The 20193-nt window shown below is 42.6% G+C and overlaps 1 protein-coding gene across 1 annotated transcript in view; it reads right to left on the minus strand.

Moving 5' to 3' along the window:
- The window catches only part of LOC139366658 (retinol dehydrogenase 10-A-like), a 30513-nt gene extending 23919 nt beyond the window's left edge, over window positions 1-6594 (minus strand). Inside the window, exons 1-2 of the mRNA XM_071104336.1 lie at window positions 5836-6594; window positions 4912-5147 (exon numbers count right to left, since the gene is read on the minus strand). Coding sequence (XP_070960437.1) covers window positions 4912-5147; window positions 5836-6136 — 537 coding nt within the window. The 5' untranslated portion in view covers window positions 6137-6594. The remainder of the gene's footprint in view (window positions 1-4911; window positions 5148-5835) is intronic.
- Window positions 6595-20193: the final 13599 nt, after the last annotated feature.

The following is a 20193-nucleotide window of genomic DNA, read 5'->3' on the forward strand; positions in this document are numbered from 1 at the left end:
TCAGGATGGAGAGTAAACACCAGACCAGTATCAGGATGGAGAGTAAACACCAGACCAGTATCAGAATGGAGAGTAAACACCAGACCAGTATCAGTATGGAGAGTAAACACCAGACCAGTATCAGGATGGAGAGTAAACACCAAACCAGTATCAGGATGGAGAGTAAACACCAGACCAGTATCAGGATGGAGAGTAAACACCAGACCAGTATCAGGATGGACAGTAAACACCAGACCAGTATCAGGATGGACTGTAAACACCAGACCAGTATCAGGTTGGACAGTAAACACTAGACCAGTATCAGGATGGACAGTAAACACCAGACCTGTATCAGGATGGACAGTAAACACCAGACCAGTATCAGGATGAGCTATAAACACCAGACCAGTATCGGGATGAGCTGTAAACACCAGACCAGTATCAGGATGAGCTGTAAACACCAGACCAGTATCAGGATGAGCTATAAACACCAGACCAGTATCAGGATGAACTGTAAACACCAGACCAGTATCAGGATGGACAGTAAACACCAGACCAGTATCAGGATGGACAGTAAACACCAGACCAGTATCAGGATGGACAGTAAACACCAGACCAGTATCAGGATGGACAGTAAACACCAGACCAGTATCAGGAGGTGATGTAAACACCAGACCAGTATCAGGATGGACAGTAAACACCAGACCAGTATCAGGATGGACAGTAAACACCAGACCAGTATCAGGATGGACAGTAAACACCAGACCAGTATCAGGATGGACTGTAAACACCAGACCAGTATCAGGATGGACAGTAAACACCAGACCAGTATCAGGATGGACAGTAAACACCAGACCAGTATCAGGATGGACAGTAAACACCAGACCAGTATCAGGATGGACAGTAAACACCAGACCAGTATCAGGAGGTGATGTAAACACCAGACCAGTATCAGGATGGACAGTAAACACCAGACCAGTATCAGGATGGACTGTAAACACCAGACCAGTATCAGGATGGACAGTAAACACCAGACCAGTATCAGGATGGACAGTAAACACCAGACCAGTATCAGGATGGACAGTAAACACCAGACCAGTATCAGGATGGACAGTAAACACCAGACCAGTATCAGGAGGTGATGTAAACACCAGACCAGTATCAGGATGGACAGTAAACACCAGACCAGTATCAGGATGGACAGTAAACACCAGACCAGTATCAGGATGGACAGTAAACACCAGACCAGTATCAGGATGGACAGTAAACACCAGACCAGTATCAGGATGGACAGTAAACACCAGACCAGTATCAGGAGGTGATGTAAACACCAGACCAGTATCAGGAGGTGATGTAAACACCAGACCAGTATCAGGATGGACAGTAAACACCAGACCAGTATCAGGATGGACAGTAAACACCAGACCAGTATCAGGATGGACAGTAAACACCAGACCAGTATCAGGATGGACAGTAAACACCAGACCAGTATCAGGATGGACAGTAAACACCAGACCAGTATCAGGATGGACAGTAAACACCAGACCAGTATCAGGATGGAGAGTAAACACCAGACCAGTATCAGGATGGACAGTAAACACCAGACCAGTATCAGGATGGACAGTAAACACCAGACCAGTATCAGGATGGACAGTAAACACCAGACCAGTATCAGGATGGACAGTAAACACCAGACCAGTATCAGGATGGACAGTAAACACCAGACCAGTATCAGGATGGACAGTAAACACCAGACCAGTATCAGGATGGACAGTAAACACCAGACCAGTATCAGGATGGACAGTAAACACCAGACCAGTATCAGGATGGACAGTAAACATCAGACCAGTATCAGGATGGACAGTAAACACCAGACCAGTATCAGGATGGACAGTAAACACCAGACCAGTATCAGGATGGACAGTAAACACCAGACCAGTATCAGGATGGACAGTAAACACCAGACCAGTATCAGGAGGTAAACACCAGACCAGTATCAGGATGGACAGTAAACACCAGACCAGTATCAGGATGGACAGTAAACACCAGACCAGTATCAGGATGGACAGTAAACACCAGACCAGTATCAGGATGGACAGTAAACACCAGACCAGTATCAGGATGGACAGTAAACACCAGACCAGTATCAGGATGGACAGTAAACACCAGACCAGTATCAGGATGGACAGTAAACACCAGACCAGTATCAGGATGGACTGTAAACACCAGACCAGTATCAGGATCGACAGTAAACACCAGACCAGTATCAGGATGGACAGTAAACACCAGACCAGTATCAGAATGGACAGTAAACACCAGACCAGTATCAGGATGGACAGTAAACACCAGACCAGTATCAGGATGGACAGTAAACACCGGACCAGTATCAGGATGGACAGTAAACACCAGACCAGTATCAGGATGGACAGTAAACACCAGACCAGTATCAGGATGGACAGTAAACACCAGACCAGTATCAGGATGGACAGTAAACACCAGACCAGTATCAGGATGGACAGTAAACACCAGACCAGTATCAGGATGGACAGTAAACACCAGACCAGTATCAGGATGGACAGTAAACACCAGACCAGTATCAGGATGGACAGTAAACACCAGACCAGTATCAGGATGGACAGTAAACACCAGACCAGTATCAGGATGGACAGTAAACACCAGACCAGTATCAGAATGGACAGTAAACACCAGACCAGTATCAGGATGGACAGTAAACACCAGACCAGTATCAGAATGGACAGTAAACACCAGACCAGTATCAGAATGGACAGTAAACACCAAATTTTGTTCTACTGTATTATTGACTGTATGTTTGTTTTACTCCATGTGTAACTCTGTGTTGTTGTTTGTGTCGAACTGCTTTGCTTTATCTTGGTCAGGGTCGCAGTTATAAATGAGAACTTGTTCTCAACTTGCCGACCTGGTTAAATAAAGGTGTTCTCAACTAGCCTACCTGGTTAAATAAAGGTGTTCTCAACTAGTCTACCTGGTTAATTAAAGGTGTTCTCAACTAGCATACCTGGTTAAATAAAGGTGTTCTCAACTAGCCTACCTGGTTAAATAAAGGTGTTCTCAACTAGTCTACCTGGTTAAATAAAGGTGTTCTCAACTAGCCTACCTGGTTACATAAAGGTGTTCTCAACTAGCCTAACCTGGTTAAATAAAGGTGTTCTCAACTAGCCTACCTGGTTACATAAAGGTGTTCTCAACTGGCCTACCTGGTTAAATAAAGGTGTTCTCATCTAGCCTACCTGGTTACATAAAGGTGAAATAAAATAAAAAATAAAAATGACAGGGGACAGGGATAGGGGACAGGGATAGGGGACAGGGGACAGGGATAGGGGGCAGGGATAGGGGGCAGGGATAGGGGGCAGGGATAGGGGACAGGGATAGGGGACAGGGATAGGTGAATAAAGGTGATTTAGATGATAGTAGGTATGGGAGACAGGGATGCCAGTACAGTAGGCATGGGGGACAGGGGACAGGGATGACAGCGCGGTAGGCGTGGGGGACAGGGATGACAGCGCAGTAGGCGTGGGGGACAGGGATGAAAGCGCAGTAGGCGTGGGGGACAGGGATGACAGTGCAGTAGGCGTGGGGGACAGGGATGACAGTACAGTAGGTGTGGGGGGCGGGGGACAGGGATGACAGTACAGTAGGAGTGGGGGACAGGGGACAGGGATGACAGTGCAGTAGGCGTGGGGGACAGGGGACAGGGATGCCAGTACAGTAGGCGTGGGGGACAGGGGACAGGGATGACAGTACAGTAGGCGTGGGGGACAGGGGACAGTAATGACAGTACAGTAGGTGTGGGGGACAGGGGACAGGGATGACAGTACAGTAGGTGTGGGGGACAGGGATGACAGTACAGTAGGCGTGGGGGACAGGGGACAGTGATGACAGTACAGTAGGTGTGGGGGACAGGGGACAGGGATGACACTACAGTAGGAGTGGGGTACAGGGATGACAGTACAGTAGGCATGGAGGACAGGGGTGACAGTGCAGTAGGCGTGGGGGACAGGGATGACACTACAGTAGGCATGGGGGACAGGGATGACACTACAGTAGACATGGGGGACAGGGATGACACTACAGTAGGCATGGGGGACAGGGATGACAGTGAAGTAGGCGTGGGGGACAGGGATGACACTACAGTAGGCATGGGGGACAGGGATGACACTACAGTAGGCATGGGGGACAGGGGACAGGGATGACACTACAGTAGGGATGGGGGACAGGGGACACGGATGACACTACAGTAGGCATGGGGGACAGGGGACAGGGATGACACTGCAGTAGGCATGGGGGACAGGGGACAGGGGACAGGGATGACACTGCAGTAGGGATGGGGGACAGGGGACAGGGATGACAGTGAAGTAGGCGTGGGGGACAGGGATGACACTACAGTAGGCATGGGGACAGGGGACAGGGATGACAGTACAGTAGGCATGGGGGACAGGGGACAGGGATGACAGTTCAGTAGGCATGGGGGACAGGGATGACAGTGCAGTAGGCATGGGGGACAGGGATGACAGTGCAGTAGGCGTGGGGGACTGGGATGACAGTGCAGTAGGCGTGGGGGACAGGGATGACAGTGCAGTAGGCATGGGGGACAGGGGACAGGGATGACACTACAGTAGGCATGGGGGACAGGGGACAGGGATGACAGTAGGCGTGGGGGACAGGGGACAGGGATGACAGTAGGCGTGGGGGACAGGGGACAGGGATGACAGTAGGCGTGGGGGACAGGGGACAGGGATGACAGTAGGCGTGGGGGACAGGGATGACACTACAGTAGGCATGGGGGACAGGGGACAGGGATGACAGTAGGCCTGGGGGACAGGGGACAGGGATGACACTACAGTAGGCGTGGGGGACAGGGGACAGGGATGACAGTAGGCGTGGGGGACTCACCCAGAAGTGTGCGTGGCAGTTGACCACCATGGTGCGTTCGATCAGCTCGTCAGGACACTCCAGGAGATGGTGACCAGAGACCACGCCAGCGTTGTTTATCAACATGTCCACGTTGCCCACCTCCCGACGCACCTTCTCCGCCGTGGAGTACACACTCTCCCGCTTGCCCACGTCACAAACGTACGTGTACACCTGAGGCTTGAACGGAAGCACCTCCTCTAGCCCTCCTATTGCTCCTGGATAGAGGGAGGGAGGAAGAGACAGGGAGTGAGAATAAACCACAGTACATCACTGGAAGCCAAGACAGTCAAATCATGAATAGACAGTCCAAATCAGAATAAGGTAATAACACATTTAAAATTCAAGCCATGGAATAAATAACTTTTATTTTCAAGTTGATGGACAAGTCAGACCCTTTAACTGCCATGCAACAGTTCTGAAACATTATTTTATAGCTCGTGAGCACTTTGTGTGTGTGGTGGTGGCGGGTCAAACATGAGCCTGTACACTTTCGCCCCTATAGGCAATGACCGGGTAGGCTACTAGCACAGACAAACCGCGAAGGGACCGAGAGAGAGGACTTCAACAGGGAGCTGCCCCGAGGCGAGCGCACCGTACTCACGCCTAGTTTACCGACTGAAGTTCTCCTCGGAATGATGTAACCCAGCTGCTCATCGAGGCTGCAGCAAATGTGCTCTTATATTCTAATAAACGGAGTCGACAGTAAATAGGCTAGTTGGCTTTAAAAAAAAACACCCTCATGTTTAAACAAGCTTGTTATTACGATTTTGCGATCAATAGAATAACGCCTAGGTTGACCCGTCTGACCAGACAATATTTGATCGTATATTTGATCAAGTATAATGAGCCAAAAGAATCGCGTTGCAAAAAAAATCGGATGAGAGATATTTTCAGGCAACTCACCTTCTTTGGCCATCGGAGATTCACTGTCCAGCTCCCGGTAGATTTCCCTCACCAACTCCGCGGTCTCCTCGTTGCTTTTGCTGTTGATGTCCCATAGCACCAGTACAGCCCGTCTTCTAGCGAACTCCTTGGCGAACAGCCGACCCAGACCGCTTCCAGCCCCGGTGATCACACACACCTGTCCCGCTACACTCTTCTCCTTCGGCCGCACCACCCATTTCGCCCCGGCGGTAACAAAAGCCCAGAGCACTTTCAAGATGACCACGAAGAATTCCGCAAAAATGACCATAGTGTTCATCATCTTGAACGCGATGGCAATGAGCAAGATAATGAGAGAACCGAGATAATATTGTATAGAAAGCGCACACCGTTGTGCTTTACTGTGGTTTAAATGAGTTATTGCAGCCAAAGTTGTGATAAATAAGTAAACTAATATTGTTCGTGTTGTTTATCAAACAAACGGTCTGAATAGAATAGAGGTCTACTGGACTGATTTCCTTCTTTTTTTAAAAAATAAATTACTCTACTCCAAGACAGCAAAAGAATGCAGAAATTGACTGAATCAATGAATGCTAGGCTCAACAAATGATTTTTTTTTAAACTTGTTGCTGATTTTGTCAAGTTGCTTCCCGATTCTCGCAAACAGTCCCAGTTGTCGCAAGTGCGCATAGAAATAAGTAAGTACGGAGTTGCGTGTAGACAGTGCCACTGTGTTGCGCCCTTCCGTCCGTTGCAGTGACAGTCCTGCAGTGCTCTCATAACAGAACAGCGGCTCGTGCGCTTTTTAACCACTGCCTATCAATGGACCCCAATAGGACGAGGGCGGCTGCGCCTGACAGAAATAGAAGAGTGGCTTATCTTTAGTAAAATGAAAGGCGCGTAGTGGAAACCGGAGACTGAATGGAACAGTAGCTCTCTTGTGCCACCTGTAGGACTTTAGGAAGTGTTGTCAGATGAATGAAAACCGAGGGAAAATGTATTACGAAATTGTCTTCCTTTTTCTTTAGTAATTATATAAAACAACATTCCGACTTTGGAAAGATAACCGAACTGTAAACGTCACACCTTTACAAAAGAGGTTATCACTGATGACGATTGACCGGTTTTTTGTTTATTACATGAGTAGATTTAAAGTTATGAAACTTTATAAATTAAATTAAAATGTCATCAAATGTCTTGTAAAACCAGTCAACGTATAAATTGTAATTATATTCAATAACCATAGCCTATATATTTAAAAAGTATTGTTTTTATTGATAATAGGAAAGTAAGTAAGCTACAGCATATACAGGGTCAGTAGCTATATACAGGGTCAGTAGTTATATACAGGGTCAGTAGTTATATACAGGGTCAGTAGTTATATACAGGGTCAGTAGTTATATACAGGGTCAGTAGTTATATACAGGGTCAGTAGCTATATACAGGGTCAGTAGTTATATACAGGGTCAGTAGTTATATACAGGGATAGTAGTTATATACAGGGACAGTAGTTATATACAGGGTCAGTAGTTATATACAGGGTCAGTAGTTCTATACAGGGACAGTTCCAGGGTCAGTAGTTATATACAGGGTCAGTAGTTATATACAGGGTCAGTAGTTATATACAGGGTCAGTAACTATATACAGGGTCAGTAGCTATATACAGGGTCAGTAGTTATATACAGGGACAGTTCCTTGGTCAGTAGTTATATACAGGGTCAGTAGCTATATACAGGGTCAGTAGTTATATACAGGGTCAGTAGTTATATACAGGGTCAGTAGTTATATACAGGGACAGTTCCAGGGTCAGTAGCTATATACAGGGACAGTTCCAGGGTCAGTAGCTGTATACAGGGTGAGTAGCTATATACAGGGTCAGTAGTTATATACAGGGTCAGTAGTTATATACAGGGACAGTAGTTATATACAGGGTCAGTAGTTATATACAGGGTCAGTAGTTATATACAGGGTCAGTAGTTATATACAGGGTCAGTAGTTATATACAGGGTCAGTAGTTATATACAGGGTCAGTAGCTATATACAGGGTCAGTAGTTATATACAGGGTCAGTAGTTATATACAGGGATAGTAGTTATATACAGGGACAGTAGTTATATACAGGGTCAGTAGTTATATACAGGGTCAGTAGTTCTATACAGGGACAGTTCCAGGGTCAGTAGTTATATACAGGGTCAGTAGTTATATACAGGGTCAGTAGTTATATACAGGGTCAGTAACTATATACAGGGTCAGTAGCTATATACAGGGTCAGTAGTTATATACAGGGACAGTTCCTTGGTCAGTAGTTATATACAGGGTCAGTAGCTATATACAGGGTCAGTAGTTATATACAGGGTCAGTAACTATATACAGGGTCAGTAGCTATATACAGGGTCAGTAGTTATATACAGGGACAGTTCCTTGGTCAGTAGTTATATACAGGGTCAGTAGCTATATACAGGGTCAGTAGTTATATACAGGGTCAGTAGTTATATACAGGGTCAGTAGTTATATACAGGGACAGTTCCAGGGTCAGTAGCTATATACAGGGACAGTTCCAGGGTCAGTAGCTGTATACAGGGTGAGTAGCTATATACAGGGTCAGTAGTTATATACAGGGTCAGTAGCTATATACAGGGTCAGTAGTTATATACAGGGTCAGTAGTTATATACAGGGTCAGTAGCTATATACAGGGTCAGTAACTATATACAGGGTCAGTAGCTATATACAGGGCCAGTAGTTATATACAGGGTCAGTAACTATATACAGGGTCAGTAGCTATATACAGGGTCAGTAGTTATATACAGGGTCAGTAGTTATATACAGGGCCAGTAGTTATATACAGGGTCAGTAGCTATATACAGGGTCAGTAACTATATACAGGGTCAGTTGTTATATACAGGGTCAGTAGTTGTATACAGGGCCAGTTGTTATATACAGGGTCAGTAGCTATATACAGGGTCAGTAGTTATATACAGGGTCAGTAGCTATATACAGGGACAGTAGTTATATACAGGGACAGTTCCAGGGTCAGTAGCTATATACAGGGTCAGTAGTTATATACAGGGTCAGTAGTTATATACAGGGTCAGTAGTTATATACAGGGACAGTAGTTATATACAGGGATAGTAGTTATATACAGGGACAGTAGTTATATACAGGGTCAGTAGTTATATACAGGGTCAGTAGTTATATACAGGGATAATAGTTATATACAGGGTCAGTAGTTATATACAAGGTCAGTAGTTATATACAGGGTCAGTAGTTATATACAGGGTCAGTAGTTATATACAGGGTCAGTAGTTATATACAGGGTCAGTAGTTATATACAGGGTCAGTAGCTATATACAGGGTCAGTAGTTATATACAGGGTCAGTAGTTATATGCAGGGATAGTAGTTATATACAGGGACAGTAGTTATATACAGGGTCAGTAGTTCTATACAGGGATAGTAGTTATATACAGGGTCAGTAGTTATATACAAGGTCAGTAGTTATATACAGGGACAGTTCCAGGGTCAGTAGTTATATACAGGGTCAGTAGTTATATACAGGGTCAGTAGTTATATACAGGGATAGTAGTTATATACAGGGTCAGTAGTTATATACAGGGTCAGTAGTTATATACAGGGTCAGTAGCTATATACAGGGTCAGTAGTTATATACAGGGTCAGTAGTTATATACAGGGTCAGTAGTTATATACAGGGTCAGTAGTTATATACAGGGTCAGTAGTTATATACAGGGTCAGTAGCTATATACAGGGTCAGTAGTTATATACAGGGTCAGTTCCAGGGTCAGTAGTTATATACAGGGTCAGTAGTTATATACAGGGCCAGTAGTTATATACAGGGTCAGTAGCTATATACAGGGTCAGTAACTATATACAGGGTCAGTTGTTATATACAGGGTCAGTAGTTATATACAGGGCCAGTTGTTATATACAGGGTCAGTAGCTATATACAGGGTCAGTAGTTATATACAGGGTCAGTAGCTATATACAGGGACAGTAGTTATATACAGGGACAGTTCCAGGGTCAGTAGCTATATACAGGGTCAGTAGTTATATACAGGGTCAGTAGTTATATACAGGGTCAGTAACTATATACAGGGTCAGTAGCTATATACAGGGTCAGTAGTTATATACAGGGACAGTTCCTTGGTCAGTAGTTATATACAGGGTCAGTAGCTATATACAGGGTCAGTAGTTATATACAGGGTCAGTAACTATATACAGGGTCAGTAGCTATATACAGGGTCAGTAGTTATATACAGGGACAGTTCCTTGGTCAGTAGTTATATACAGGGTCAGTAGCTATATACAGGGTCAGTAGTTATATACAGGGTCAGTAGTTATATACAGGGTCAGTAGTTATATACAGGGACAGTTCCAGGGTCAGTAGCTATATACAGGGACAGTTCCAGGGTCAGTAGCTGTATACAGGGTGAGTAGCTATATACAGGGTCAGTAGTTATATACAGGGTCAGTAGCTATATACAGGGTCAGTAGTTATATACAGGGTCAGTAGTTATATACAGGGTCAGTAGCTATATACAGGGTCAGTAACTATATACAGGGTCAGTAGCTATATACAGGGCCAGTAGTTATATACAGGGTCAGTAACTATATACAGGGTCAGTAGCTATATACAGGGTCAGTAGTTATATACAGGGTCAGTAGTTATATACAGGGCCAGTAGTTATATACAGGGTCAGTAGCTATATACAGGGTCAGTAACTATATACAGGGTCAGTTGTCATATACAGGGTCAGTAGTTGTATACAGGGCCAGTTGTTATATACAGGGTCAGTAGCTATATACAGGGTCAGTAGTTATATACAGGGTCAGTAGCTATATACAGGGACAGTAGTTATATACAGGGACAGTTCCAGGGTCAGTAGCTATATACAGGGTCAGTAGTTATATACAGGGTCAGTAGTTATATACAGGGTCAGTAGTTATATACAGGGACAGTAGTTATATACAGGGATAGTAGTTATATACAGGGACAGTAGTTATATACAGGGTCAGTAGTTATATACAGGGTCAGTAGTTATATACAGGGATAGTAGTTATATACAGGGTCAGTAACTATATACAGGGTCAGTAGCTATATACAGGGTCAGTAGTTATATACAGGGTCAGTAGTTATATACAGGGTCAGTAACTATATACAGGGTCAGTAGCTATATACAGGGTCAGTAGTTATATACAGGGACAGTTCCTTGGTCAGTAGTTATATACAGGGTCAGTAGCTATATACAGGGTCAGTAGTTATATACAGGGTCAGTAACTATATACAGGGTCAGTAGCTATATACAGGGTCAGTAGTTATATACAGGGACAGTTCCTTGGTCAGTAGTTATATACAGGGTCAGTAGCTATATACAGGGTCAGTAGTTATATACAGGGTCAGTAGTTATATACAGGGTCAGTAGTTATATACAGGGACAGTTCCAGGGTCAGTAGCTATATACAGGGACAGTTCCAGGGTCAGTAGCTGTATACAGGGTGAGTAGCTATATACAGGGTCAGTAGTTATATACAGGGTCAGTAGCTATATACAGGGTCAGTAGTTATATACAGGGTCAGTAGTTATATACAGGGTCAGTAGCTATATACAGGGTCAGTAACTATATACAGGGTCAGTAGCTATATACAGGGCCAGTAGTTATATACAGGGTCAGTAACTATATACAGGGTCAGTAGCTATATACAGGGTCAGTAGTTATATACAGGGTCAGTAGTTATATACAGGGCCAGTAGTTATATACAGGGTCAGTAGCTATATACAGGGTCAGTAACTATATACAGGGTCAGTTGTTATATACAGGGTCAGTAGTTGTATACAGGGCCAGTTGTTATATACAGGGTCAGTAGCTATATACAGGGTCAGTAGTTATATACAGGGTCAGTAGCTATATACAGGGACAGTAGTTATATACAGGGACAGTTCCAGGGTCAGTAGCTATATACAGGGTCAGTAGTTATATACAGGGTCAGTAGTTATATACAGGGTCAGTAGTTATATACAGGGACAGTAGTTATATACAGGGATAGTAGTTATATACAGGGTCAGTAGTTATATACAGGGTCAGTAGTTATATACAGGGATAGTAGTTATATACAGGGTCAGTAGTTATATACAAGGTCAGTAGTTATATACAGGGTCAGTAGTTATATACAGGGTCAGTAGTTATATACAGGGTCAGTAGTTATATACAGGGTCAGTAGTTATATACAGGGTCAGTAGCTATATACAGGGTCAGTAGTTATATACAGGGTCAGTAGTTATATACAGGGTCAGTAGTTATATACAGGGTCAGTAGCTATATACAGGGTCAGTAGTTCTATACAGGGTCAGTAGTTATATACAGGGTCAGTAGTTATATACAGGGTCAGTAGTTATATACAGGGTCAGTAGCTATATACAGGGTCAGTAGTTATATACAGGGTCAGTAGTTATATACAGGGTCAGTAGTTATATACAGGGTCAGTAGTTATATACAGGGTCAGTAGTTATATACAGGGACAGTTCCAGGGTCAGTAGTTATATACAGGGACAGTTACAGGGTCAGTAGCTATATACAGGGACAGTTCCAGGGTCAGTAGTTATATACAGGGTCAGTAGTTATATACAGGGTCAGTAGTTATATACAGGGACAGTTCCAGGGTCAGTAGTTATATACAGGGTCAGTAGTTATATACAGGGTCAGTAGTTATATACAGGGTCAGTAGTTATATACAGGGTCAGTAGTTATATACAGGGTCAGTAGTTATATACAGGGTCAGTAGCTATGTACAGGGTCAGTAGTTATATACAGGGTCAGTTCCAGGGTCAGTAGTTATATACAGGGTCAGTAGTTATATACAGGGTCAGTTCCAGGGTCAGTAGTTATATACAGGGACAGTTCCAGGGTAAGTAGTTATATACAGGGATAGTAGTTATATACAGGGTCAGTAGTTATATACAGGGTCAGTAGTTATATACAGGGACAGTAGTTATATACAGGGTCAGTAGTTATATACAGGGTCAGTAGTTATATACAGGGTCAGTAGTTATATACAGGGTCAGTAGTTATATACAGGGACAGTTCCAGGGTCAGTAGCTATATACAGGGACAGTTCCAGGGTCAGTAGCTGTATACAGGGTGAGTAGCTATATACAGGGTCAGTAGTTATATACAGGGTCAGTAGCTATATACAGGGTCAGTAGTTATATACAGGGTCAGTAGTTATATACAGGGTCAGTAGCTATATACAGGGTCAGTAACTATATACAGGGTCAGTAGCTATATACAGGGCCAGTAGTTATATACAGGGTCAGTAACTATATACAGGGTCAGTAGCTATATACAGGGTCAGTAGTTATATACAGGGTCAGTAGTTATATACAGGGCCAGTAGTTATATACAGGGTCAGTAGCTATATACAGGGTCAGTAACTATATACAGGGTCAGTTGTTATATACAGGGTCAGTAGTTATATACAGGGTCAGTTGTTATATACAGGGTCAGTAGCTATATACAGGGTCAGTAGTTATATACAGGGTCAGTAGCTATATACAGGGACAGTAGTTATATACAGGGACAGTTCCAGGGTCAGTAGCTATATACAGGGTCAGTAGTTATATACAGGGTCAGTAGTTATATACAGGGTCAGTAGTTATATACAGGGACAGTAGTTATATACAGGGATAGTAGTTATATACAGGGAAGGTAGTTATATACAGGGTCAGTAGTTATATACAGGGTCAGTAGTTATATACAGGGATAGTAGTTATATACAGGGTCAGTAGTTATATACAGGGTCAGTAGTTATATACAGGGTCAGTAGTTATATACAGGGTCAGTAGTTATATACAGGGTCAGTAGCTATATACAGGGTCAGTAGTTATATACAGGGTCAGTAGTTATATGCAGGGATAGTAGTTATATACAGGGACAGTAGTTATATACAGGGTCAGTAGTTCTATACAGGGATAGTAGTTATATACAGGGTCAGTAGTTATATACAAGGTCAGTAGTTATATACAGGGACAGTTCCAGGGTCAGTAGTTATATACAGGGTCAGTAGTTATATACAGGGTCAGTAGTTATATACAGGGTCAGTAGTTATATACAGGGTCAGTAGTTATATACAGGGTCAGTAGTTATATACAGGGTCAGTAGTTATATACAGGGTCAGTAGTTATATACAGGGTCAGTAGCTATATACAGGGTCAGTAGTTATATACAGGGTCAGTTCCAGGGTCAGTAGTTATATACAGGGTCAGTAGTTATATACAGGGTCAGTTCCAGGGTCAGTAGTTATATACAGGGACAGTTCCAGGGTAAGTAGTTATATACAGGGATAGTAGTTATATACAGGGTCAGTAGTTATATACAGGGTCAGTAGTTATATACAGGGACAGTAGTTATATACAGGGTCAGTAGTTATATACAGGGTCAGTAGCTATATACAGGGTCAGTAGTTATATACAGGGACAGTAGTTATATACAGGGTCAGTTCCAGGGTCAGTAGTTATATACAGGGACAGTTCCAGGGTCAGTAGTTATATACAGGGATAGTAGTTATATACAGGGTCAGTAGTTATATACAGGGTCAGTGTCAATACTATATTTACAATGAGCAGGGATACTGGAGTGGTAGGGGTAGATATGTAAAGGTGAAACGTGACTATGCATCATGATGTATAATAAACGGAGTAGCAGCAGTTTATTCAATGATTGTATGTGAGTGTAAATGTATAGAAATGTCAATGCAGATAGTCTGTGTAGCCATTTTGTCATCTATTTATCAGTCCTATGACTTGGGGGTAGAAGCTGTTCAGGAGTCTGTTGGTGTCAGACTTGTTGCTCCGGTACCACTTTCCGTGCAAAAAGCAGAGAGAACAGTCTGTGGCATGGAAGGCTGGAGTCTTTAATGATTTTCCGGGCTTTTCCTTTCACGTCTCCTGGTATAGAGGTCCTGGATGGCCGGGAGCTCGTTCCCCAGCGGTGTGCTGGGCTTTTCACAGTACTTCTATTGGTCAATTTTATTTTTATATATATATATATATATATATATATATATATATATATATATATATATATATATATATATATATATATATGCTGTAGGGTTATGCTAAGAGCCGCAACGTGGTAGAGAACTGAATTCATTATGGCCCACCCCGGACTGTCTTGTGTCATTACGGACACCTGGTTTCCCATTCCCCCTGAGTAGTATGTTATATATGTGCCCTCTGTTCCCCAGTGTCCTGGTTGATTATTGCTCCATGTCCGTTGGTCTTGTGAGCACCTGTGTTCTGTTGTATCGGCTTTCATTTTATATACACACGTGTTTGTTTTGGCTTTGTCCCCGTTGTTTTCATGGCATACTTTACTTTGGGTAGAGAAATAAAAAAAACGATTTCTTCCCGAGTCCCCGGAGCCGACACATTCAGAAATCAAAAGATGGTTTAGTCTTTAGTTTACAAACTGTGTGTGGACAGGTGTCTTTTATACAGTTAATACAGGTAATGAGTGGAGAAAAGGTGGGCTTCTTAAAGAAAAACGAACAGGTCTGTGAGAGCCATAATTCTTACTGGTTGGTAGGTGATCAAATACGTATGTCATGCAATAAAATGCAAATTACTTAAAAATCATACAATGTGATTTTCTTAATTTTAGATTCCGTCTCTCACAGTTGAAGTGTATCTATTGTAAAAATTATAGACCTCTACATGCTTTGTAAGTAGGAGACACTGCAAAATCGGCAGAGTATCAAATTCTCCCCACTGTATATATAGTGGTGGAAAAACTACCCAATTGTCATTATTTCAGTAAAATTAAAGAAATAGAAAATGACTTAAGTGAAAGTCACCCAGTAAAATACTACTTGAGTAAAAGTCTGAATGTATTTGGTTTGAAATACACGTAAGTATCAGTAGTAAAAAAAAAATCCTTACAGGTCGCCAGGGGCCACTTCAACACTCGTACTCATTTAGGCTTGCCAAAACAAAGTGGGTGGATTACTTATTGACTCAAGACATATTTTTTTTTTTTACATTTCTACAAACAAAATTCCACTTTGACATTATGGACTATTGTGCGTAGATCAGTGACACACAATCTAAATGTAATCAATTTAAGCCGTAACACAAGAAAATGTGGAAAAAGTAAAGGGGGTTGAATACTTTCTGAAGGCACTGTAGCTCGCTAGCTCCCAGACTGAAATAAGATAAATATCTGTTTTCGAGTGCACTTGAAATACGCAGCAAAATAGCACCACCCAATGGTGGGCATGTGTAATGTGGATGCATTGGGATATCAGATATGGAGAATGATAAATAGCCCGTAGGATTATAGAAAAATGTGTTGGGAAATCGTTTGAGTTTCGAATACTAAATGTTTAGTGCATGTGCGTATATTTAGGTGGTTTAAACTTTCCCACTAACCTTCTACAAGTTGACGGTGCCAAAATATTGCCAATCCGTTAATTTTTGTTCTATGACTGAGGGTGAGAACAAAGAACACCCATCACAAATTGACTGCGGTCAAGTGAGCCAAACACTCGCAAAACGCGGTCAAGCCATCCGCTCTTCAGGGTCCTCCTGATTTTTTTTTGACGCGAATACACAGCACTTTACGGTATTGATTGTTTTCTGGTCGGAAAATGGATACACGCAAACGACAGAGAAATCATTCGAAACAGTTTGAAGCACACTAATGTAATATTCCGTAATCAAAATTATACTAAATCGTTAATTTTTATTTTATGTGTGGGGTACAGTGATGGATTGTTTATGTGATGGATTGTTAGTACTACATTGATATTGATTACTGTAGTACAAAAAATAATTAAATAACTACATTTTTTTTTTGGGGGGGGGGGGGGGGATCTATCCACACATTATTTATCTTAATTTTTTTTTTTTTTTAAGATGTTATATAACAGTGAACTTTGAGGACCACTAAGTATTTTTTTTGTTTTATATCTGTGCAGCTAGTGGATCGTGAATCCAGTGTGATGGTCATTGTTTACCATGCGATGTCCATATTATGCCAGCTACATAATGGGGAAGATAATTATTCTGTTCTATTAGAGTGAACTTTGAGGGATCCTAACTCAATATTAACACAGTAAATGGCTGAACATTTAGCCACATGTCTGCATGAATGAATGCATTCATTAAAATCCCTCCAAGTTCACTGTAAAATAAAGGGGCTCCTGAGTGGTGCAGCGGTCTAAGGCACTGCATCTCAGTGCTAGAGGCGTCACTACAGACCCTGGTTTGATTCCAGGCTGTATCACAGCAGGCTAAGGGCACTGCATCTCAGTGCTAGAGGTGTTACTACAGACCCTGGTTTGATTCCAGGCTGTATCACAGTTGTCTAAGGCACTGCATCTCAGTGCTAGAGGCGTCACTACAGACCCTGGTTTGATTCCAGGCTGTATCACAGCGGTCTAAGGCACTGCATCTCAGTGCTAGAGGCGTCGCTACAGACCCTGGTTTGATTCCAGGCTGTATCACAGCGGTCTAAGGCACTGCATCTCAGTGCTAGAGGCGTCACTACAGACCCTGGTTTGATTCCAGGCTGTATCACAGCGGTCTAAGGGCACTGCATCTCAGTGCTAGAGGTGTTACTACAGACCCTGGTTTGATTCCAGGCTGTATCACAGTTGTCTAAGGCACTGCATCTCAGTACTAGAGGCGTCACTACAGACCCTGGTTTGATTTGAGGCTGTATCACAGCAGTCTAAGGGCACTGCATCTCAGTGCTAGAGGTGTCACTACAGACCCTGGTTTGATTCTAGGCTGTATCACATATATTATATATATATATATTCATTTGTTTAACACTTTTATGCTTACGACATGAGTGTTATATGTGTTATTTCATAGTTTTGATGTTTTAATTAAATATTATTCTACAATGTAGAAAATAGTAAAAAAATGAAGAAAAACCCTTGAATGAGTTGGTGTGTCCAAATGTTTGACAGGTCCTGTGTGTCTGTAGCTTTTATGTTGTTTTTGTAAACAGTTTAGTTTTTGATTAGGTACATTAGATATGTCTAGGCTAAATGTTCAGGCACTTTAGAGAGGTTGAAAAAACACTTGGATATCCCCTGTATGTCTCCCAACACCACCACAATGTTTGAGAGAGATTGGTGTGGTAGAAATGTAGTTTTTATAATAAACAATAACTTTTAAACACATCCAATGTGTTTTAGCCACAGTGTGCAAAAACAGTGCAATTACCACATTCAGACACTTTGGAGAGGCTGAAAGGACACTTGACTGTACCCTGGATTCCCCATAACACCACCACAATGTTTGGAATGAGGTTGAATGTGGTTGAAATTGTGTTTTAATACTGAACAAATAGCATTTAGGGATTGCAAATATGTAATAGCACTGGAATTATCTAATTTACAGACATATGCCACTTTGGAGAGGTTTAGGAACACTTGGAAACATCCCATGACCACACCTGACACCACTTACTAAAATATCTTCCCATTTCTAGTTGTTAGGTCTATCAGTCACTTTTTTTTCTTTCTGAAATTGTTCACATGTTGTGGAAGCCATCTGATGTGTTTCCAGCTCTAGTCATCAATAATTCACTTATAGCTTCTCAATGAAAGATGACTTTCAAAATCAAATACATGTTTTATTTATTTTTGTGTGTGCTTGATCTTGTGTATTCTGAACTATGCAACTCCTATCTATCTTCTGATAATTTCCTCATAATCTCCGAGATGAATTCTTTCCAAATATACCAAGTTTTTGAATGTCAGAATCATGTAATTACACATGAATAGCAGTTACGTTTGGGGCAGCTTCATGTCCCCGGATGTTGTGTTAAAAGCTCTACAACAAAGCTTTCTTAGTGTCCAACAAGCTTTCTCTGCCCTTAACCTTGTTCTGAACACCTCCAAAACAAAGGTAATGTGGTTCAGTAAGTAGAATGCTCCTCTCCCCACCGGTGTGATTACTACCTCTGAGGTTTTAGAGCTTGAGGTAGTCACCTCATACAGGTACTTGGGAGTATGGCTATACGGTACACAGTCCTTCTCTCAGCACATATCAAAGCTGCAGGCTAAGGTTAAATCTAGACTTGGTTTCCTGTATCGTAATCGCTCCTCTTTCACCCCAGCTGCCAAACTAACCCTGATTCAGATGACCATCCTACCATGCTAGATTACAGAGACGTAATTTATAGATCGGCAGGTAAGGGTGCTCTCGAGTGGCTAGATGTTCTTTACCATTCGGCCATCAGATTTGCCACCAATTCTCCTTATAGGACAAATCACTGCACTCTGTACTCTTCTGTAAACTGGTCATCTCTGTATACCCGTCACAAGACCCACTGGTTGATGCTTATTTATGAAACCCTCTTAGGCCTCACTCTCCCCTATCTGAGATACCTACTGCAGCCCTCATCCTCCACATACAACACCTGTTCACTCCCCCCTATCTGAGATACCTACTGCAGCCCTCATCCTCCACATACAACACCTGTTCACTCCCCCCTATCTGAGATACCTACTGCAGCCCTCATCCTCCACATACAACACCTGTTCACTCCCCCCTATCTGAGATACCTACTGCAGCCCTCATCCTCCACATACAACACCTGTTCACTCCCCCCTATCTGAGATACCTACTGCAGCCCTCATCCTCCACATACAACACCTGTTCACTCCCCCCTATCTGAGATACCTACTGCAGCCCTCATCCTTCACATACAACACCCATTCTGCCAGTCACATTCTGTTAAAGGTCCCCAAAACACACACATCCCTGGGTCCCTCCTCTTTTCAGTTCTCTGCAGCTAGAGACTGGAACAAGCTGCAACAAACACTCAAACTGGACAGTTTTTATCTCCATTCTCTTCATTCAAAGACTCAATCACTCTTACTGACAGTTCTGGCTGCTTTGCGTGATGTATTATTGTCTCTACCTTCTTGCCCTTTGTGCTGTTGTCTGGGCCCATTAATGTGTGTACCCTGATTTTTGCTTCTACCATGTTGTGCTGCTGGCATGTTGTGTTGCTACCATGTTGTTGTCATGTTGTGTTGCTACCATGTTGTGTTGTCATGTGTTGCTACCATGCTATGTTGTTGTCTTAGGTCTCTCTTTATGTAGGGTTGTGTTGTCTCTCTTGTCATGATGTGTGTTTTGTCCTATATTTTTATTTTATTGATTTGTATTTTTAATCCTAGCCCCCACAGGAGGCCTTTTGCATTTCGGTAGACCGTCATTGTAAATAAGAATTTGTTCTTAACTAACTTGTCAAGTTAAATAAAGGTTAAATTAAAAATATATATTTAATTTTTTTTAGGCCCTAACAGTTCGTGTGCACCGTTTCTCATGTTGAGTTTGCCCCAC

Source organism: Oncorhynchus clarkii, chromosome 15 (genome assembly GCF_045791955.1).
Source record: "Oncorhynchus clarkii lewisi isolate Uvic-CL-2024 chromosome 15, UVic_Ocla_1.0, whole genome shotgun sequence".
Taxonomy (NCBI): Eukaryota; Metazoa; Chordata; class Actinopteri; order Salmoniformes; family Salmonidae; genus Oncorhynchus; species Oncorhynchus clarkii.